This window comes from Lagopus leucura, unplaced genomic scaffold (genome assembly GCF_019238085.1).
Source record: "Lagopus leucura isolate 7727_CA_CO unplaced genomic scaffold, USGS_WTPT01 Super-Scaffold_100049, whole genome shotgun sequence".
Taxonomy (NCBI): domain Eukaryota; kingdom Metazoa; phylum Chordata; class Aves; order Galliformes; family Phasianidae; genus Lagopus; species Lagopus leucura.
In genome coordinates this window covers 340214-362776 of record NW_024962295.1, presented here as the reverse complement: position 1 = coordinate 362776, position 22563 = coordinate 340214, and the positions used below count along the sequence as shown (strand labels likewise).

At 42.9% G+C, this 22563-nt stretch overlaps 1 protein-coding gene across 2 annotated transcripts; it reads left to right on the top strand.

Moving 5' to 3' along the window:
- The first annotated feature begins 5477 nt into the window (after positions 1-5477).
- Positions 5478-21980, top strand: IWS1 (interacts with SUPT6H, CTD assembly factor 1). 2 transcript variants are annotated; one of them, XM_042885350.1, is made up of 15 exons: positions 5478-5568; positions 5802-5917; positions 11650-12328; positions 12903-13095; positions 13327-13384; positions 13735-13835; positions 14580-14730; positions 16431-16513; positions 16754-16883; positions 17689-17806; positions 18561-18672; positions 18880-18936; positions 19126-19237; positions 19820-19978; positions 21578-21645. In XM_042885350.1, the coding sequence occupies exons 1-14, from the start codon at positions 5535-5537 to the stop codon at positions 19946-19948; spliced, it is 2073 nt and encodes a 690-aa protein (XP_042741284.1). In that variant the 5' UTR covers positions 5478-5534; the 3' UTR covers positions 19949-19978; positions 21578-21645. The 2 variants fall into 2 exon arrangements, with proteins under 2 accessions (XP_042741284.1, XP_042741283.1); XM_042885349.1 differs by lacking the exon at positions 19820-19978 and having other exon boundaries at positions 21578-21980.
- The last annotated feature ends 583 nt before the right edge of the window (positions 21981-22563 follow it).

Sequence of the window (22563 nt, the reverse complement as noted above, 5' to 3'; positions counted from 1 at the left end):
CTGTATGGCTTCAGCAGCTTAGTTCCCTGGTTTTTTTTATAAGCTCGGGAATAAGAAGGAAAAGGAAGGTGAAACTAGCATTGGTGCCAGGAAAGTTTCTCTTGCTGAATGCCACTTGTCTGTCGCACAAAGGAGGAAATAGGTGAAGCACGGTTATTTATTGCAGGACTTTGCCCCCAGTTGAGCATATCGCCATTTCCAAGTCAGGTGTTCCAGTAAGCAGGACAGTTGATTCTTGCCTGGGTGAACCTTCAACTTCAGTCTCTCCTCTCCGCGTGAATCCTTTCAGATTTCTGGAAACCACTCCCAAGAGGAAACTCTTAAGCATCTGTTCTTAGCTGCTCCAGCACCACTGACTTCCTCTGCATAGCTGTTAGCTCAGTGGAAATTGGGCTCTCATCTGTCATCCCTCTCTTTAGTTTTGTACAGGTCCTTCTGCAAGGTCAGAAAATGCACATCAGTTGCTTTCTTGTGGGGATTGTGTTTCACAGTACCTGCAGCTGAAGGTGAAAAGAGCTCGTGGAACTTAATTGAAATACCAGTGGTCACACACCCTTCTAAAGGGAATGTGATTTATGGCCTGTTTAAGTCATGCTGGTTTTGTTCTCATTAGTTGATTGCCCACCAAACACTCTGTCCCTGTGTTCCAGCACAGTGCAAGTTAACTTTCCATAAGTCAACTCCACTTCTTTCTTTCCAAGTGAGGACAGGACAGCTCTGAGTTCCCTGCTTTCTAGTTGCTCCAAACATACTGTCAGTAACTCTCTGCCCCTGATCCTTGAACTGCAAGCCCAAGCACTGGGGATGTTTTTTTACAGATCCCTTAAACTAATTGTATAGCTTTCCCTCAAACTCTGCGCACAGCAATGGTTTGCCTCACTATGCACTAATGCAGATGACTTTTAAATCAAATTTAGAATGTGCAGCAACTGTGACTATAGGCTGGTATACTTAGTGCTTATTTTCTCGCTTCCTAGGTTTAATTAGCTACAACGTGTAATAGGAAAGATAAGAAGAAGCCTCCATGCCTTGGGATTCCTGCTGTAGTTCCACATGTAGTTCTGCATTCAGAGGTCAGAATTCATGCACAGTGATAAAGAACTGGGAGTAATTTGTGTTACAAGTTGCATGTCCACGCTACATATTAGTATTTTAACGTTAGCCTCCTCTATTTCTGCTATAAAACTTAAGCAAAAAAACCTCAGATTATTTAAGTTTTATAGCACAAATAAAGTGTAGGCTCTTAGGGCTCAGAGGCTTTCAGAGAGAGGCAGGAAGCTACAAAGCAGAGCGTTCCTTAGCTGTGCAAGTCATTTTTAAGGATTTTGTCTCAAGACAGTTCTTCAGCAGGCTTTTATTTTAGAAGTGTACGTGCTCTGTGTGAGCAACAAAATCTCTTCAAGAAGCACTGAATTTTTAGATGTAGGTCAAATACCAGAAAATCAAAGTAAGTACCTTTGGACTGCCAAGGCAGATGTCTAAAAAAAAGCTTCTTGTGCAATTAGACTGCAGGAAAACAAACAAACAGACAAACATGCCAGATACGATTCTTCAACAAATGAAGCATACTTGCTGAAATTTCAAATACAGCTTGTTTTGGGGCAGAGAATCATGTTCTAAAATAGAACGTTTTCAATGCTTGTGACCAAGGCACAATGGCAGTGCTCTCTACTTCAGAGATAACCAAAGTATTCCTGTACTAGCAGAATGTGTAAACATGTATGAGATGGGAACACGAGGAACTCAAGCAGGCCTGACGGGAAGCACAACTCATGTTGTCATCACTGGAATACTGAGTAGAAGGGAGATGGATTTCCACAGTTAAGTCTAGACGTACTCAAGTGGCACAAACAAATGCTGAAGGAGCGGCAACTTGATCTCGCAAGCAGAAGCAGCCTAGGTTCTTCATAAAGCATGTGAGAGCTGGGCAGGCAGCTCGCTGCAGGCTTCTCCAGCAGAAGTGCTGGAGCTCAGGTTTGAGTCACAGTTATCAGGAGGTAGCAGGGATCAGGAATTTGCCAGGGGTGAGCAACTCTGTTTACTGCTGAAGACAGTTTGGTAAGTGGCCCTGCGAGGCACAGGCCCATTTGTAGCTGTAGCTAGGTGTAGCAGAGGCACTGGAGTAATTTGTAGCATGCTCATAAATAATGCAGTGAGAAATGCATTAATTAAAATCGGATAATCCCTAGTGAAATTAATTCTGCTGTTGTGCAGAACAATAGGTCTACCCAGACAGACGTATTAACAGAACTGCATCTTCCTGACAGCTTCCTAATTAAGAGATTGATGCCAAGATCAAAGGGTTTAATTTGCACATGGTACTTCCTCTCACATTTCCCCTGCAGACAAATCAAAGCAGCCTCATCATTCCCACATCACCCAGTCCTACATGCCAAGCATAATATTATGTTAAACTAGTTCTTTTTATGCCGTTTGTGGGGGGATTGGATATAACAGTTTCCAGGTTAAACAGTTCATTTGGAAGCTCTCCTGTCTATAGTAACCGCCTTCTTGTAAGCAGATTTGTAGCTTTAAGTCACTGATGTCTGTTAACTCTGAAGGGCACACTGCGGAGAACAAAGCAAACTAAAGAAATACATACCAGAAGAGGATTTTTCAAGTGCATCCCTTGATTGTCTTGAGCATTCTGTCCTTCGGGGAAAGGCTTATTTCATTCCAGGCAGTTCATGATGCTGGACTGAGGCAAACTGGTGAGGCACTTGGATCTGTGTCATTACACACCTCCACGCTCGCCAAGTGTGTGCTGCTTACTCTGCTTGCTAGAAGACAGGTCACTCTCCTGCACTGTGCAATCCCATTATGGTCTGAGTGTCACTCCATCCTTCCTTTTGGGATGCAGCCAAGAAGGTATTAAAGGAATACGTTACAGGTCAGTGAGTGCCAAGTTCTGGCTCACCAAGGACAAAGACAAGCACATGCAAGCTTGCATGCTAGAGCACACACACACACGTTGGCTGCAGACCTGCTGTCAAAACTGACGTCGAGTTATTCACTGTTATGGAGATAAGGAGGTTGCTTGATACAGCGGTGCATGTGGGGATGTCACAGCACCATGCTTGTGGTTAGCTTTCCTTTCTGAGAGATGGGAAATTCATCACATTTAGGAAGGAAAGCCTGCTCACTTTCAACAAATGCAGAAATTATTTATTTTCTCATCACTGCAGCCTCTTTGCAGCTGGAATTTGGGACAATGGCTTGACATCACTGCAGAACATGACATATTCATAAATATCTAATTTTCAGGGTTGGTTACCCTCGTACTCTGATCCTGCTTTACCTGGTGTGCTTCCATGTTTCCTAGGCACTTTGGTACCATTTCCTAGCACATCAGTGCACATTCAATCTCTTTTTTTTTGTTAATTTCTATTTATGTTTCTCCTTATTTTCTATTAGTTTACATTTTATTTCCTACTTTAGTGCTTTGTCTGCAGAGACCTTCATTGATTGTATTGTTATGAGTTGGATTAAAGTCATCATACCGCCTTCTATTTAATTTCTTTATGGAAGTCAGATCAGTGAAACAGTAGGAGCCTCCCATCAGACACAGGCACATATGCCTCCTCCTAGAAAAGATCTCAGTGAAACTACACAGAGCAAAGAGCTAAAAGCAGTAAGAGTCACATCAGAGAAGGAAAAAAAGGCATAATACAATCAAGAACACAATTCTGAGGAGAGTTAAAAGACCTTTGAGACTATCTGGAAAAGAGCAGTGAGGAAGAGACCTTCTCTTTATGCTTCATGTACACAGATTTTCAGGGGGAAAAAAAAAGGGAGAAGGATTTTTGCATTTTTGCTAATATAGGATTGCATCAAAGAAATATTTTATTCCACTGCTAATTTCTCCTTCTAAGTGAAACAGAAGATTCTGCCTCTTTGAGCAGTGCCTTAGGTCAGACAGTTTAGCTGTATTTAGCATGGTAGAATGAACTTCATGCATTGTATTGTCTTTGCTGTTGGGGTGTATGTGTTAAGACAGGCTTAACTTCTCTGCCATCCACTCTGAAGTGCTTCTAGCACAGAAGAAATGATGACTCATTTACACGTCAGACCAGAGATCTCGGCTTATTGAACTGTAATGTCCCTGAACAAGAAAGGAACGTCAGATTATAAAAATCACTGTTATTAGAAATATCTCAAATTACACAGATGTTTTCTCTTTGTCACACTCTGAGAGAATGAAGATATTTGGCACAGAACGAGAAAAGAAGATGAGCACCACATGGATTTATTAGGCTTTCCATTTTAAAACGCTTTATCGATGACAGAAGTCATAGCTTGTAATCCTCAAACTCTGGCATGCCAAATAACTGAATTATGCACCTGCTCTGAGTACAGAGGCCACTAAAACAGAATCCAGCAATTCCTGATGGATCTATCTGCCCGTTTACTCTGGAAGTCAGCAATTCAGAGGCATTTGAGGCGAACTTCCAGTTGATGCTGAAGGCTAAATGTGGAGGCACCACCCATGCATGAACTGTGTTGGACCACAGCTTCAGATGGGGCGGTCAGACCTAACTCCATCAAGACAACCACTTCTCGTTCCTTCTGCTGGCCTGCTTCCTTGGGGGCTTCCTCCTCCTGCCATCTCAAAGAGATTCACGTTGCTTCTTGCTATCTTCATTTGCAGGGAGCAAACAGATTCATCCATTTCCTAGGTGGTACATTCTTTATTACTGAAGGCAACGGATGAAGCTGGGGGGCTCCCAGCACGTATGTGATGGGCAGAAGGGACACCTGGGGTTCCAAGTCCATTCTGGGTGTGTAGGCAGTCATCTAACATTTTGGATCCCTATTTTCAGGCTCTTGGAAGCTCTCGCACTGCTCATACATGGAATCACCGTTATTAAAATAATCATTTCACATTTCTTTACAGTTCTCATTGATGCAAGGGCTCAGTTTTTTATTATTATTATTATTATTATTATTATTATTATTATTATTATTATTATTATTATTATTATTATTTTCCTCACAGGCTTCTTCAGTTTCCTCGCAACTTGAGTCACTGAATTACAACAGGTCTCAGAAGAACACACCAACAAGAAGTTCCTTTTCCTGTCCTGTAGCATTGGGATTGCTTGGGGCGCGATCTGCCCTGCCCACTGGCAGGGGGATCCCCAGGCTGCATAAAGCAGCGAATAATCATCCATTGCCAGTTTGCCACCATAGAAATCGGTGTTCAGTTCCCACCAGCTCCAACGGCACATCCGAATCCCACGCCCCTCCCACAGCGCCCGCCCGCCCCAACGTCTGCACCGCTCCCTGGCGGCACTCCCGAACTATCGCGAGAGCTACCGGGCCGGGGCGCGAGGAGAAAGGGGCGGGTGCTACTCGCGCGTGCGCGTGGGCGACCGGTGGCTGTTCTGAGGGGAGGCGCCATTTTGGGCCTGTGCAGCCGGGCGGCGGCGGCGGCGGCGGCGGCGGTCGTAGGCGGCGGGTCTCAGCGCTGAGCGCCGCGCTGAGGGCTTCGCCCCGCCGCCAGCCCCCGGGTCTCGCGGGGCCGGCGGCCTGCCATGGAGAGCGAGTACTACAGCGGGGGCCAGTCAGGTAGCGGCGCGGGACGGACGCTAGGGCCCGGAGGGAGGGAGGGACGGACGGACGGACGGACGGACGGACGAGGGGGTTGTGTCTCCCTGTGCCCCAGGCAGTCTGTGCGGGCTGTGTCCCTACGTGACCTCACGGCTGTGTCCCGGCCCGGCTGCTGGGCCCCCCGGAGCCTTCAGTTCCCGGTACGCGTTAGGAAATGTCACCGGGTTTTCCCTTGTTTTTCTTGTGGGCAGATGATGGTGGAGCTACTCCGGTGCAAGATGAAAGAGATTCGGGATCTGACGTTGAAGATGAAGGAAACGAGCAGCATTCTGGATCTGAGAATGGAAGTGTAGGGCACCGTTCAGAGGTACTGTTAGTGCTTCGTGTAGATGGCTCTGTTGTTAACTGACTTTCTATTTAAAGGTGTATCGCATCCTTAATTGAGGCTTCAGTGTTTATTCATTGGGTCTGGAGGGCTCTGTGTGGCAAAACTTTACTTGCAGAAACGAATGTCTTGTCTCATCTCAACTCTTGGCTGTTGGGTCTTCAGTTGTTGTAACAGTGGTCACTGTTTGCACTAGAAAAAGTATAACATGCACTCAGTTGCAAGAAGATAAACTTCCTGGATTTTAAATTCTGTGCAGTGGGTTGAAGGGTTTGGAATTTTGCTTTAAATTTGACATAGTAATGTAAAACCATGCGTCATGGAGGTAGAGATTTCCTTACCAAAGAATAAATGCTTTCTCATCTTCCATCTTTGCTTTTGGACATGAGCCTTGCCTCTGGAGTCTGTTCTGTGGTACACTTTTCACTTTGTCATTCACAAAGGAATAACTCTCCCTGTGTGGAAAGATGGGTCTTCTTCTGAACAGCTCTGTGCTTTGAAAACTTGGCCCCTTGAAAAAAGGTGCTGGTGTTGTGATACAGGGCTGTATTTGGAGGAGAGGTGCTATTACTCATGGTTTGACTCCTGGGGTTTAAAAAAAATTCTGATAAAAAAGTATCTCCTGTGTCTGGGATGATTCTGGGGTTAATCTTGAGGAATTTCTGGTGTCTTGAGATGATAGAATGACATCAGGTTTTCCTTGGCCTTGATGGGAGGATTTTGGACTGGAAAATCCCAACTTCTGCCATCAGAGTTCTGCTATGGAGAGCTCTTCAAAATTAAAATCAGAGCCATTTTACTCTGCTTTGCAAATTGTGTTGCGTGTTGCATGAAGATCAGAACTGACTTTGACATCCCTTGGGCTTCGTATCCATTTTAAAAAATTGCTTAAAATGCATGGTATGGTGTTTTTGAACAGATTGGTGTTTCAGAAGCTCAACTCTGCTGTGGGGTAACTTGCAATCCTCATTTACTGAATTTGTGCTTTCATCAGAGTTAGGATGTGAAGGTTTGGTGTGAGTGCAAAAGGAAAGCGCTCACTTTTTTGAATTTGAGTGCAAAGCACATTTGGATTTGTTTCTAGAGGTGCTGATATTTGCAGTGAAAGATACTGGACTGCAGGGGATTTGCTGTCAGTCAGCATCTGCCATTGAGACAGTTGGGATTTCTGTGTGGGAAAGAAATACAATTTTATGCGTGACAGAAACAATTGTCTTTGATAGGAATTTTGTACTTCTGTTTTAATGGGGAGGAATCATAACGAGAGCATGGAGAGCTGTGATGCTGTTGCAGTTATATTAAGCTTTATCTTCAGTGTTTGAAAACTTGATCAGTTGTTCTTCTGTGCTCCTGTTGAGTTTTAATTTTGTTTAACGTTATCAAGTAATTGAAAATCTGCCCTAATAAAACAAAGGTTTGACCATTTGCATCTTCAGTGTGACCTGTTGTTGCTGCTTGGTTCTCTGCATGTTCCTCCAGCACTGTAAGGGCTTTGTTCTGTGATAGCTGTGAATCTTCCTCTGTAGGCAAATTAAAAAGTCCACTTAAAAACAAACAAATGAAAAATCCCCAGTAGCATTAGAAAAACCCTCTTTATCTGGGAGTAAATGTGAACCCCCAGGCCTTAATGCTTGGCTTGATTTGTCTGAAATCATAAAAAAATGATTTAGGTGTTTTCTTTTAATCTTCTGCTCCTAGTCATTTAATGCTTTCCTATGTCAAACTCCAAATGCAGCTTGGCTGACAGTGTGGAGCCACCGTCTCTGAAAGGAGAGTAGCTTTCAGTAATCTGTTGTTCTGTTTATCCTAAATTTTCTCTCATTATTTTTTTCATCTTTAGGAGTTTGTGGGAGGAATGACATTCAAAGGTAATAATACCTTTGAGACAGCCCAATCAGTTAAGTCGATTTAATTCCTATTTCATCTCAAATTCAGAGCTCAGATACAAAGAACTGAAGTTTTAAAATTTCCAACTTTTTTTACAGGTTCTTAACTTTAAAGAAAAGGGGGATCCTGAGGAATTACTTAAGTAGGTCTCAGGTATGTGGGTTTTTCTTTTCCACAGTTCTTTTCTGGCTTTCCTTCCCCCAGCCCCACTTTATCTATAAATGCTCTCTTTGATGTCCTTACCGATTCTGTTTCGGTCAAATGGAGTCAGATGGCACGCAGTTTTAGTACAGTAATGAATATTAAATCACGTTTACAGTGTTTGTACGAGTCAGGTTCACGTGGAAATCTTCAGCGATTTAGATCGTACGCTCTAAGCAAGTTGCTGCTGTCTTCATGATTGAAGTTATGGTTTGACTGTGACTCTTAACAAACACACAAGTATCTTTCACTGAAAGCAAGCTTCCTGAACTGCCTACGATGGTTATGTGTGCCTTAGTTTTATCAACTGCCGTTCATGAGATTGTAGGGGATGGGTCACTTTTGTTCATCTTAATGAATTATCAAAGTAGTAAGTCATAAAAGTGGCTGCATGTTGATCCAAAAACCTACTTTCACAGTGAAATTTTCATGTAGAAGGATAACACTGTAAATTTGATTTTGGTGTATTCTGTATTTTATACTGTACTAAAGCCTCACGTTACGGAATTGTCAGTTAAAAATACTAAGGACATCTCAATTTAAAAGTTTATAGATAAAGAGGAGGAAGAAAAGAAAGCAAAGGAATTAGAGAAAAATGTGGTAGCACTTACCTGAGACCTACTCATTTTTGAGGATTTCTATTCTTTTAGTCCAGTAATTGGACAAATAAAAAAAATAAACACAGAAGACTCTGAATGACATCATGGATTTATTGGAACATATCTTTTTAGTGATGAATTGTTTTTTAAGGAAGGCGGGGGAGGTGTATCAGGGAGGTAGAGGAGAGACCAGCACTCTCCTACGATGTTTATCATCTCGTTGTGAAGTTGCTCTTGCTTTTTGCATGGAGTACATTCCCAAGCATTCAAGGATGTATGAATTGTATTTGGCTGACCTCGCGCCGATGGCTGTGGACAGGGCCTGCTTGTTGTGCCTCGGTTCTGAGCGAGTCAGCTCTCTCAGCTGTGCTTTAGAAGATGCCCAGTCCACTGTGAGGCAGTGCTGAGATGAGGCAGTACCTGTCACATCCCTGCAGGGCTTCCCTGGGCTGACGTAACGGCGCTCTTTCGATTGGCTTTGGTTGTTTTCCTGATTCAGGATCAGAGCAGGGGATGCCCGTGCCCAACCTCTGTAGGGTTGCATGTATTACCTGCTGCTTCCCAAGCTGTCTCTTAAGCCGTTCTGCTGTAGGTGACAATATCACAGTGGAGTTCAGAAGCTGTAATTATCACTGAGGTTTGTGGTGCAGAGCACCGTGTAGTCACAGTGGGAGCTAATTAAGGTGCATGGATGCTCTCCTTCCCCAAGCACCTTCCTTCTCAAGTGTGACCACCTGGTTGTGGTAACAGATGAGAGATTCAGTGTGTTGTGAAGTGCTGTAGTAACGCTGCTGTGTAATTGGAGTCAAGTGTTTTGTGTAGGAAGTGCTTTGTAGCTTAGTCATATATTCTGAATAGGTGGCTGTATAGCCTGGAGCCACGCTTTTGCTCTTAGAAATATCGAGTGATGAAGAGTCACTGTGGTTTCAAGTTGCTTTTTCAGTTCTGTTTAATGTTTACTAAATACTTCTTAGTCTTACAGCATGGAAGGAGACAAGCCTGATAGCTTAAGCAGTTCTGTTTCTCTTGTGTTCTGTAGTGATGTTTAACAACATGCTTAATTATAGCTGTCATAATTGTTAGTACCTGTTCAATATCAGACATCTGAAATCAGGAGAAAACAGGCAAAGCACATCAACTTAAATGTACAGCTGCATTTCAGTGCCTCTCAATGATCCAATCTGTAATGCTGTTTCAAGCAGCTCAAGCTTTCTTTTATCTTAATACAGTGAGAGAAAATACATCATATTCATGTTCTTAGTTTCAAGCTTGGCAGGAGAGGGCAATCAAATTAATATTTTGAAGAACAGAAAGTAAAATCCTGTAACAAACAGCGATTTGGGTGCATCTTCCTCTGTTGTGTGCCCTCAAATCTGTAGATATTTAATCTTTTTATTTAAAACTCCTGACTTAGTTTTTTTTAACTGAAACACCATTCCTGTCTGTGAGGAGGGATGAGAACTGCAGAACAGTACCAGCAGTGTGATTGAGAAGGCTGCCAGGGAGGAAAGTGCTCGCGTTATAGTATTAAGGAAGGTGGAAATAGTGAAGTTGTATTTGAAGTGCTGGTTGTAAATTTATGTGGTCTGACTTTTTTTTTTTTTCCCCATTGTATGGTAACTTTCTTTTACTTATATTTCAGTCATGTTGAATTTACAGTTGTATCAAGTGCTAGCCAGGGGAATAAATGTATAAGATCCAACATTTTAAGAGTTATTGTACTGAACAGTTTGTATAAATCTGCCGGGAGTAATCCCTAAAAGTGATCAAAGTTTTGCTTTATTTAAAATTCCTTCTTATCCATATGTTATGAAGATAATAACTGTTGTAACTGTAGGATGGATGGACCTGCATTATTGTGTATGGCTCTGAGTGTGGGGGAAGAATGTGGGAAAAGAAAAATAGAAAACGTGTTCTCCCAATGAAAGGACATCGGTAACAAGGTGTGGAAGCTTTAGGACAGAGACGTGTAATTATCTCCACAAACTGAGTGTTTCTTGGAATACGGATGCTAATGGAAGGAGTCTGCAGCTGAGAAGGCAGAGTCACCCTAGAAAGTCTCTCTGTGAAGCAGAGAAGCATGTAGTAAAGTGGTTCCTTTCCAGTGTCCTTTCTGGCTGAAAGTGGCTGTGGTGACAGTGACCATGTAGGCAAGCTGAATCAAGAAGCGGGAGTTCAACAGAGACTGTTTTCTTGGGCAAATGCAGAACTTGGATCTTGTGAAGATGAAACAACATTCTGTTGTCTGCACTGATGGAGGCAGGTGTCTTGTGATAGATTTTCCCAAAATGGCTGTTGTTGCTGGGTAGAAGACATAAAAGATTGTGTTCTACTACGGGTTTAAGGTCGGTCTATTTACAAATAGATACTGAGTAGGCATGGGGGCTGTGAGCTTAAGAGACAGAAGTGTTGGGGCTGTTCTTACATTGTTATTTATCGAGACGCAGAGCTTGTCAATAATACCCTAACTGGTCTGACTAAAGCTTTATGTATTTTTTAATGGGCTTCTGATCTTGGTGTGTTTTTAAATGTTGAAAGAGCACAAGCTCTCTTGAGCTTCATTCAGAAAACAGTGCATCTGCAGTTTCAGTAAAATGTATTTCGTACAAAAGAGTTTATTTGGCATCTTAAGAAAATGACCAGTATGGGAGGTCGATTATTTTGAAGGGAGTTGGGCTAATCCACTTTGAAGTCTGGACTCTCTGAATGGAAGCCTTGAAGTACTCTCCCTTGAGGGAGATGGACCTTTCTTGGACATCTTAATTTGAGGGCTCTTTTTCTATTACTATTTCCAAAATAGATTTGAGCAGCAGGATGGACACAGTTCCATTGATCTCTGAAGATTTTCCTTGATCTGTGGTATTTGATATTTTTTTGACACAATTTGTCTAGCAATTCTTTCTATAGAGAAAGTATTTGAGTCTGTAGTAGGTTGGGCAATCAAAGGGGAGGAAGGACAAGCAAGGAATGCTTTTTGTTCCTTGGTTTTTTGCTTTGTTGTCTGAGATCTTGTTTGTTTTTTTCCAGAACGAACACAGCGATGGAGAAGATGATGGGCAAATGGGAGAGCCTCATATGACAGACTCTGAGAATGAAGATGCACCGAGGCAAAAAGACAGTGACTCAGATAACGAGGAGCCTCCAAATCACAATGCCAGCGATTCAGACAACGAAGCAGCTCAGGGAGGGAAAGACAGCGACTCCGATACCGAGGACCGTCCAAACCAACACTTAAGTGACTCTGAAAACGAAGATACCTTAAATCATCAAGCGAGTGACTCTGAAAATGGAGAACCTCCCAGGAATCACAGTAGTGACTTTGAAAATGAGGAGTCGCAGAAGCAGCCGGCCAGCGACTCAGAGAATGAGGAGCTCCAGAAGCAGCCGGCCAGCGACTCGGAGAGCGAGGAGCTCCACAAACAGCTGGGCAGCGACTCGGAGAGCGAGGGCATTGCCAGGCACAAACCAGAAATAGAGTCTGATGATAGCGATGGGGAGGACAGGAAGGAGGAGGCGCAGAACGATTCTCACCGTTCAGATAACGAACAAGCGAGGGAGGGATTTCAGGGTTCTGACAGTGAAGAAGAAGGTCCTCAGAGACGGAAAATATCGGACAGTGATGATGATGATGAGAAAGAGGAGGAGAAGACGGTGAAGAGGAAAACAGCCATCCTCTCTGACAGTGAGGATGAGAATGAGAAAGCACGTAAGAAACTTGAATGCGAAAATAATGTGATCTGACCAGCAGTAGTGATGTAATTAATATCTAAGATAAATGTGAAACTGCAAAGTAGGTTTGTTCTTAGAGCACTGCTTTTGGGGAGGGGGTTGTTCTGCGTGCATTTCTGTGTGAATATCCAGTGCTTTGGAGTGATAAGTAGGTTTAACAGAAGAATATTCTGCATCTATGATCTTGCTTTATACTGGAATCTGTTGTCACATTGATTGTTTCTGTTACAGTTATTCCTTGATTTGCTGTTATTTCCCTGGTCATATTTTCCCTCTGTTTTGTCTTAAATATACTAGGAGTGAGAGTTTTGAAAGTGAAAGTTCATATGGACAGATGTGCTTTATGGAGTTTTATTCAGTTACTGACTGGATAAAACAAATTTCAGAATGAACGTGTTTTCTTCTTCAAAAGAGCAGTTGTTTCAGTGTAGGAATGAACACTAATTGGCTTCCCTGCTGTTCACATTGAATTTGAGAGAGAACAGCCGTGGGAGCACACCGTTGTCACTTCGCTTACCAGGGCAGGCAGTAATGCTTCTTTCCATTGGCAGCTGCAAAAAAAGTACGAATCCTTTCTGATGTTGAAGAATCAGATAGTGATGCTGCTTCAGAGAAATCTGACAAAAGGAAGAAAAATATGGTATCAGATAGTGAAGAAGAGGAAGAAAGAAAAGAGGATACTGGGAAGAAAAAGGAAGAGAAAGATCTGTTTGGCAGTGACAGTGAATCTGGAAATGAACAAGAGTAAGTGCTTCTGGGAATATGAATTCCTTCAGGGTTGCAGGGAGTTACACTGATGGTGAATAGGAAGATGGAAAAGTACCAGCCAGAATCTACCTTTATGGGTATTGCCAGGGGGGTCAGTGTGGCAAAATGAAAGGGGTGGATCTGCACCCAGTCACATTAGAAATGTCACAGAAAATGTGTTCTCACTGCTGCTGTGTAAACAGATCAAAGTTTCTGTTATCTTCCCAGGAACCTGATCGCAGATATATTTGGAGAGTCTGGTGATGAAGAAGAAGAGGAATTTACAGTAAGTGTTATTGTGGAGGTTTGGTATTTAGTTGATGGTATAATCTTCGTGGGAAGCTCTTCCCAGAATGCCTGTTGGGGTTTGCATTCCTGTTGGAGAATACTGTGTCTCAGGAGGGAAGTCTTTTTATCTCCTGGACTTTCCGAGGCAGACTGAGTTGAATAATTTTCACCACTCTGCTATTGAGAGTCAGTGGTGTGAAAGCTGTAGGTGAAAATCTTAATCTTTTGTTCCTCTTCCAGATAAGTCTGAAGAGGGTTTAGAGGAAGCCTTGAGAATGTAAAAGTCAAGCACCTGAGTTGATGCTCAGTCTTAACTCCTATACTGACTTGCACTGTCTTTATTGTCAGGGCTTTAACCAGGAAGACTTGGAAGAAGAGAAGGGTGATGCAGAGATGAAGGAGACAGCAGATGAGTCTGACTCTGATGATAACGTTAAAAGAGGGAAGCAGTAAGTTGATGTGTTACATACTTTGTTAATAAACACAAGATTTATGCAGAAGAGCCTCTCCATAAACCAGCTTGACTTCATGCAGCAGACAGGCAAGGGAAGGGCAGTGTCTCAACATAAAGCACACATTCTCACTGACTGTGACATAGAGTTCTCTCTGCCTGTTTCTGCTCTGTTTCTTCACTTTGGTCACTTGGCAATCCATAGAAGAAAACTGGAGCAGCAGCACAGGTGGAGCATTTTGGAGTTCCCATCAAAACTTACAATAGCTGCTGAGGCAAACATCCTCCTGTACTTGTAGCAGTTCAGTGCTAGGCTGCTTGTAGTAGCATTGGTTCTTTCACAGTCACAGTTCTATCCTCACTGGGGATAAGGTGTGATTTGACCTCACCTTCTCTTTTCTGTCCTTGTGTCCTCTAGTAGTGTCAGAGGAATGCATTGCAGGTACAAGAAAGCTAAATCTTGGACAGCTTCAGTGACAGCTTTAGCACTTGTACCCTGATGTCTGTAGCTGCTTCAGTAAAGTCTTACAGACTTCTGAGCACACCTCAGAACCACTGAAGCTCTTTGATTTCCCTGTTAGTGTACTGAAGACATCTAATATCTTCCAGGGACACTGAGACAGAATTCTAGTAGAGTTCAGGAACACCTTCAGAAAGGTGATGCTAGAGAAATATAAAATTATTTTCAACAAGGACAGGCAGTTAAACTCTCTTCTATGAGCAGACTCTCCTTGCATTTCAGTATGGACTTCATGTCAGATTTTGACATGATGCTGCAACGAAAGAAGAGTATGAGTGGCAAGCGTCGACGAAACCGTGATGGTGGGACGTTCATTAGTGATGCAGATGATGTGGTCAGTGCTATGATTGTGAAGATGAATGAAGCTGCAGAGGTAAGTTTTCTGTGTTCCAGGGACACAGAATTAATTTCTAAATTAATTTCTATTTTGTGTTCAGTGAAAGAGGTGTGTTTGTCTGGTACTCAGAAGTATAACATAATCTGTGTGCTGTGCGTATCTGAACAGTGGATGAGAATTTTGCTGGTCTGAATTCAATATTTTCTTTCTGTTGAAACTTAGGTAAATTGTTTTAAAGATTATGGTTAGTAAATGTGTTAACACTTTCATCATTGGAGATCAGTTGCCCTATAAAAAGAGATGAACGCATGTTTTATAAAATGTATGTACATCAGATACTGAGAAAGGAACTATATTTCATTATACAGTTACTAGCATGTAGAACTTAATTATTTGTTCTGCAGAAGAAACGTTTTCTAAAGTGCTTGAATGACAGTAATGTGTTGAATTGGTAGAAACATAGAATTAGGGGAAATTTTGGTTTGGCAGGCTTCCTCTTTCAGAGACTTGTGTTGAATATGTTGGTTGTGTGCAAGGTCTGCAGGATATGTCTTTTGTCTTTGGAATGTTGTTGGAGTAGCAATCAAGTTAACTGTCAGGTGGAACTTACTAAAAGCAATTGGGGACAATTTTAGAAAGAAAAATCTTTCTTAATATGTTTTGGGGAGGGAGGGAAGAGTGAGATGGTGGACTGGGAGGTGGCTGTGACTCCTGGTCTTGGACAAGATGATGGGCATTCAGAGCCAGGCTGGATGTGGCTCTGGGCAGCCTGGGCTGCTGGTTGGTGACCCTGCATACAGCAGGGGGTTGGAACGAGATGAGCACTGTGCTCCTTTGCAACCCAGGCCATTTTGTGGAGAAATGTTCTAAAAGAAGCAGTGACGTGTTGCAGAGAAGAAGGGAGCTCCAGTTGAGTTGTTTGTTGTGAGCCTGTCAGGCTGTTGTGGGGCAGAGGAGTGGGAGGTATTGCAGAATCCTATTACAAGAGACTCACTTATAATAAAAAAACCCTCTGTGTAGGAAGAGCCTTCAATGAATTGAGTGTGAGTGGAAAGCTGTTAACGCATTGGGACACAGAACTGCTGGTCATTATGGTCTTTTGATATTCGATCTCAAGTGCTGAATAGATACTGAAATAATTACCTTGGAGCACAGTCACCTAACTAAGTGCAGCTGACACTGTTCTAGCACGTGATGCACAACTGTGTACTTTTATGTTAGTTACACCATGCTTTATTCTAAACCTCTGCATTGTACAGTTGTATTCATTGAATGCATGTGTTTTCACTTCTTACTGTTTGGTTAGTTGGTTTTTATTGTTCAGATGTGAGTTTACTGTCAGAGTTTCTAGGTAAGCTGCACATACCTCGCATGGAGGACCCTGCAGAGCTCCAGTTTATTGCAATAGACCTGAATCATGACATAGAAAAGCATGTAATTCTTGGGGAATCTCCTAATGTGATACTTTAATGAAATGTTGATTAAGGAGGGGATTTTGTTTGCTTATTTATTTGAGAAATCATCATATGAGATGTGTTTTGAAGCTGTAGGAAGGGGTGGCACAGGGTCACTCACATAAAGTGAGTCACAGGGTCACATGGCACATAAAGTCAGTGTCATTCTGCCAAAGGTGCACTTCTCCAGTTCTCCACTCACCCTTTCCCTGTAAATGTTGTAATGGATGAGAATTGCTGATTCCTTCTTTTATCATCTTGTAATTCCTCAACTCTCTACAGGAGGATCGGCAGCTGAACACACAAAAGAAACCCGCGCTGAAGAAATTGACTTTGCTGCCAACTGTAGTTATGCATCTTAAAAAGTGAGTCTGTCTTGGAGCTGCTTATTGTCTTGGGGAGCAAGTGGATTTCATAGGGTGACATTCCAGTTTAATGAGTATGCAGGGAACCATTTTGGGTAATTGCTGGAGGTAGGTGCCCTCAGAACTAAAATTACACCTAGTTTTACCTATTAAATATACTGTTGCACTTGGTGGAGCTTTATGTCTTCAGATCCAGATGTGTTGCATGACTGTGGATTCTCTGTTCTTTAAACTTCCTAGGCAGGACCTCAAAGAAACGTTCATCGATAGTGGTGTAATGTCTGCCATCAAGGAGTGGCTTTCTCCTCTCCCAGACCGAAGTCTGCCAGCACTGAAGATACGAGAGGAGCTTCTGAAGATCCTGCAAGAGGTTTTAAACTGCCTTCTAACTGTATTTCATCCGTGGGCTTTCAGTTGTGCTTTGGGGAAAGGCGTAGTGCTGACTGCTGTGACACTGCTGGTGGGCCCTGTGCTGAAGTGCAGGAGGAAGCAACCACAAATTAGATGTTTGGTTTAAATGTGCATCATTTTAAGTGTTCCTTATGTTGTAGGTATGCTGTCTAGCTGAACAAAATGCGGGTAGGGAATTGCAGACACTGAATTGTTAGGAAGATTTTGCTTGTGATAGCAATAAAGCAGAAAGCTGTATTAAGTAGCAGGCCAGGAGATGTTTCAGAAAGCCTCTCACAAACAGCACGTGTCGAATTCCCTGCTCTCTACCAGGGAGTTCCCATGCTCTGGCATTTCTAGATTCTGGAATCTGGACCTTAGTCACTTATCTTCCCTCACTGCAGTGGTTCATGTGCTGTGATGGTTCACTTTAGGTTGGCTTTGCTGCGTTCATAAGCAGAGTATGGCATAGCCTTGACAGAGAGGTAGAAGTTAGATTTGCCTTGCAGCATCACTACTTGGCTGTGAGTGTTCAGAAATATTTGTCCTTGTGTAAGGAACTGCACAAGTTCTGACCCAGTTAAGTTGTACTGGAATGCATTTGCCACGTGAACTTGAATCCTTACAAAATGCTTGTTTAGGAAGACAGTGGTTTTGGGTAATATAAGCACAAGAGCATTTGGAATAAACACTTAACAGAATTTTGTTTTCTACAAAACTCAGTGGCACCATTAATGTTCAGACAGAATTTGTTGCCTTTTTCTGACTTCTGCTTTCTCTTGTAGCTGCCAAGCGTGAGTCAGGAGACCCTGAAGCACAGTGGAATTGGACGAGCTGTGATGTACCTTTACAAGCACCCCAAAGAGTCAAGACCTAACAAGGATATGGCAGGGAAGCTGATCAGTATGTAAACCTTTTATCTTGCTTCAGTGAGGTCTCTCTGATAATTTAATTTCTATCAGTCTTTCTTTTGCATGTTGTTACAGTCTATAGTAGAAGTCACTGCAGTGTGAGATTTCTCCTTGGTCTCATGGCTTTGTTTGCAGGGCTCTAAATGAACGCTGTTAGGTTCCTATCTGCATGCACTTCTCCCTGTTTCTGTCTGTTTTGCTTTAAAATTAGAGGATAGCTTTTATTTTGCCCAAATTCTTCCTTGGCAAGTTGGCTGCATCTCCCACAGGTTACTGAGGATGGAAGGTGCTGTCAGAAAACAGCCCTTTCTCTGAAGTTCAGTGAGATCTTGGATGGCTGTCTAAAAATCCACTACTTAAACAGCTGTAATGTCGTGTGGTGTGTTCCATCTTGAGTGACTACAAGCTGATCTAAAACCTTTTTTCTGCTCTTCTGCATATATTTTTCTTATTTCTAAAGTAACACTCACTGTGCCATGCAGGAGGTTCTGACACTGAGTGTTCCTAGAGCTGAGAGCGTCCCAAAAAAAAACCAAACAAACAATGCACTGAACAGTGAGCAGAAACAGACTTCATGAGTGAAACCTCTTTCTTTCTGTATGCAACTCTGGGATTTCTCTGTAATACAAAGAGTTCATAGATCAGCTGCTCAGCTGGAGAAAAGTATATATGAACCTTGAAAGGAATGGTGTGTAGATAATAAACACTGATAATAAGGAAGTTTAACTTACCTATTTATTTACTAGATGAATGGTCTCGTCCCATCTTTGGGCTTACCTCAAACTACAAAGGCATGACAAGAGAAGAGAGAGAACAGAGAGATTTGGAACAGATGCCTCAGCGGAGGAGGTTGAGCAGGTAGGAATAGCAGGCAGAAATGTGAATGCGTTATTTTTCTTTCTAGGACTTCCCATAAAGAAAAACTGTGTGCAGGTATTGGGGTAAATTGAAGAACAGTTATTTCTTACCTCAGTTTTTTTTTTCTCTTGCTGTACTTGATTGTCCTTTGAAGTTACTATGTTTGTCTGTGTATGAATACTTAATAAAGATGGATTTTTCTTGCAGTTCTGGTGGTCAGACTCCCCGCAGGGATCTGGAGAAAGTGTTAACAGGAGAGGAAAAGTGAGTTGAAGTATTCTTATTGATTTTTATTTGAACTAGAAAAAGGTATTTCTAAAGAACTAACAATACACGTTCATTTTGAGGCTTTGAAATCAGTGATAATACTCGGTTTCAGAATTACCTGTATCTGAATCAGTCATAGCTCTGTTAGAGGCTGCTGTTACCTAACGGGAACTTTCCTTTCTTCAGAGCTCTTAGGCCTGGAGACCCAGGTTTCTGTGCCCGTGCGAGGGTGCCGATGCCCTCCAACAAGGACTACGTGGTCAGGCCAAAGTGGAACGTGGAGATGGAGTCCTCCAGGGTAAGCTGTGGTGTGGGGTGTTGCTGGGGCCTCTCCTAGTGACTCTGTGAGTGAGCTGGGGACTTGTCACCTTCCTGCTGTAGATACTGAACAGCATAGTGATTCTTTTTATGTGCCTCTTCTAATAGGAGTAGACAACAGGTTTGTTTTCAGATAAGCCCATCAAATTCTTTCCACAGGTAGCGTTGCTTCTCTTATCAGAAAGAGATTTTCACCTTATCTGTTCTAGAGCTTCTCTCTACTGCAAGAGTTTGGTTACAGGCCTCTTATTTTCAGAACGTGTTGAAATAAAGCAGCAGTTCAATAAGTATGCCACTGATATTTTCTATCTCTCCCCCATTTTTTGTTTCATAATCTTCTGATAGTATTTTGGTTTGGGAAAACATCGAGGTTTCGGCAGCCATTAACAGCTTCAGTAGAGGCCTGTGCCTTGTTTAATTTGGTTCTTCCATCTACTTGGTATGGTTTTCATTTAAAGGTAGAGCACGTGGTAGAACCGATGTAAATGGAAGAGGTAATAACTATTGTAATCTTTCTGCTGTTATCTTTCCTTCTTTGCATTAATTGAGATGTTGTTTCTAGCCCGGGACTATTAAGAGAGGTATTAGTCGCTTGGAAAAGCACAAGAGACGGTTTGCTGAACAGAAACGACTCAGCAAAGTGCATCGGGCCATCAAGTTCAGCATTGAAGGCAACAGGATGCCCCTGTAGCCATGACACTGCCTTCCCCAAGTTTGAGAGGTATCCCTCAAGGGAGGTGTGAACAGTGCATGTGCTTCAGCTGTTGGCAGATTGCACACACAGGAAAGGAGTGTGTACACCCCCATTAAACTTGGAAAACTCTCCTTGTACTCTCTGATGTCTGCACTGTGGCCTAAACTGTAATTTGTACAGGAAAAAGTCTGTAGCACGTGACACCAGCCGTGCTTCCTGCGCCTGTTACTTCCATGGTACCCAAATGATGAGTATTACATGAGAATCCCTGTGCTCACAAAGCTCTGCACCTGTGGCTTCTGGTGCTTGGCATACCAGCAAGTCTGGCACTTGAAACTCATTCTTACTTGAATTCTCCAGGTTTGCCTGGACAGATGCACAGAAATTCTTAGCTCTCAGTGTAGGACTGTGGTGTTTTACTGAGACAAAACAAGATGTTTGTCACACCTCTTTCCCAGTCATTGACAATGAGATTCGGGGGGTGGTTGTCAGAAGCAGGACAAGACTCCCCTGCCATGAGTGTGGAGTGGAGGGAGATCAGTCACTAATGTGCATCAACATGAGAATTGTGTGGGCAGTGCTGACTCTGCGTTCAGGTTCTGTGAGCAGAGGTGTTATCAAGGAACAGTGATGTGAGGCAAGCACAAATGATAGATGCTGAGTTTAAACTTCGTATTTATTCATGTAAAACAACGATGAAAAACAAACCTCAAACCTAAAGCACGCATATAGATATCTCCCCTGAAAATAAATCAGTGAACTTCCAGACAGAACTTGACTGAATTGTATGAATAAATAGAGTTCGTTTTAAATGAGTGTTCTGTAGCAGTGGAACCAGAGGCTCAGTTCCCAACAGCTGCTTTGGTCAGATGCTAAGTAGCATGTTCCACATGTTGCTTTTTCCCAAATGTAAAAGGTGTGAAATTTCCATCACTGTTTCTGCTGTCCAGTTAAAGGGGAACTTGCATCTAGGAGGTGGTTGTGGACTGGAATGTCCTTTGTCTTCAGTGGCGTTTCTCACCTGTGAAATAACTGCTGTGTTGTGTCTGTTCTTCAGCTGCAGTTAAAACACAGAGATGAAATGCAGCAACTCCTAGTAACTGATCTGATCAGCTTTCCTTAGGCATTTCTTTCACTTCCAACCTCACTCCTTTATTTCCCAATAATCTCCCCACTCTTTCAATCTCCCACTGATGAATTAATTGCAAAATAAATCACAGTTTGGAATTGATGCATCAAATCAGTCATGTGTAGCTGCCTCTAAAGCCTTCCCCAGGGGACCTGTGTGTATGGCACTGTGCAATATATCTGTCACTGCGCTCCAGACAACAGCTATTCCAAACTGTATGTTCTGCCAGCGTGTCAACATCTCGTGTGTCTGTTAACCTCTGCAGTGGGAGAGCTTTCCTCTGTGACGTGTGTGTGATCACTGCCATCCGTGGGCTGGGAGGCTGGGGGAGCTGTGTGTCCACGTGGGGGAGCTGAGGGCAGAGCTGCACGCCCCTCCCCACACCGGGGGCTCCTTCAGGTCCCACTCGCAGGCTTCACCTTGCATGCGTTGCTTTTCTTGAGCCTATGGGACGTCTGCTTTTTTTTCAGTGGTAATTCCTAGTTTTGTTTTTTAAGTTCCAGGGGAGCTCTAAGAAAGGGGTGAGTCGACTGGACAAACAGATGCGGAAATTCACAGATATCAGGAAAAAAAGCAGATCGGCCCATGCGGTGAAAATCAGCATTGAGGGCAATAAGATGCCATTGTGACCCTTCACAGAATACCCTGTGATCTCTGCTGTAAGACAATGCACCCATAGACTCTTGGGAGACCTTAATGTTTTTTTAACAACTCATTTGGGTTTTGTAGTTGATCTTTAAATTGTTGGTTCAGGTTCTGGTATAAGATAATGTCCAAGGACTGTGAATTTGGGGACTTCTTTCTCCTGATTGTATTTAAACTTGCTCTACTGTGTCCTTTGTACAGATCACACATTTGTTGTATTGCAACTCTTTAGACAATAAAACATCTTCTGTTTTTTGGGGGTTGTCTGTTATTTGCTCAGAATGACGTGTATAGGGAGCATGGAGGAGAGAGTGAGTACGTGAGATGTGAAGAAAAAATGAGCACCTGGCGTGTGGAGAAGCTGATGATTGTGATTTGTTTCTTGTTTTCCATTTCTTATGTGTTCGGTGCTTTTTAAATATTAATCAGTTTTCCTGTCTTTGGAGATCTGCACAACAGAAATACTGACCATCTTCCTCTTGAAGGACTTCTTTTGTCATGAGTGTGTGGTGCAGAGCTCAGGAGAGGACCAGTGGAGGCCAACTATTGAAAACCCAGCAGCTTCCAGCAGAACTGCTCGCAGTAAGTGAGGTGATGCTGTTACTGAGCCAGGATCCATGCTGTGCCCTGAGCACAGCCTCCACTGGTGCCTGCTGCTGGAGATCAGGCAGCTGCAGGTGAAGGGCTTTGCTGTGAAGCACACAGTAGCGTTCTACAGTAAACCAGACTTTGGAGTGAAGGTTCTTGAGGCTGCTGAATTGGCTGGGCACTGTGTGCTGTGCACTTAGATTGCTTGGGTGGAGCTCGGCTTGTTTCAGGTGGGTCTCAGTGTGCACTG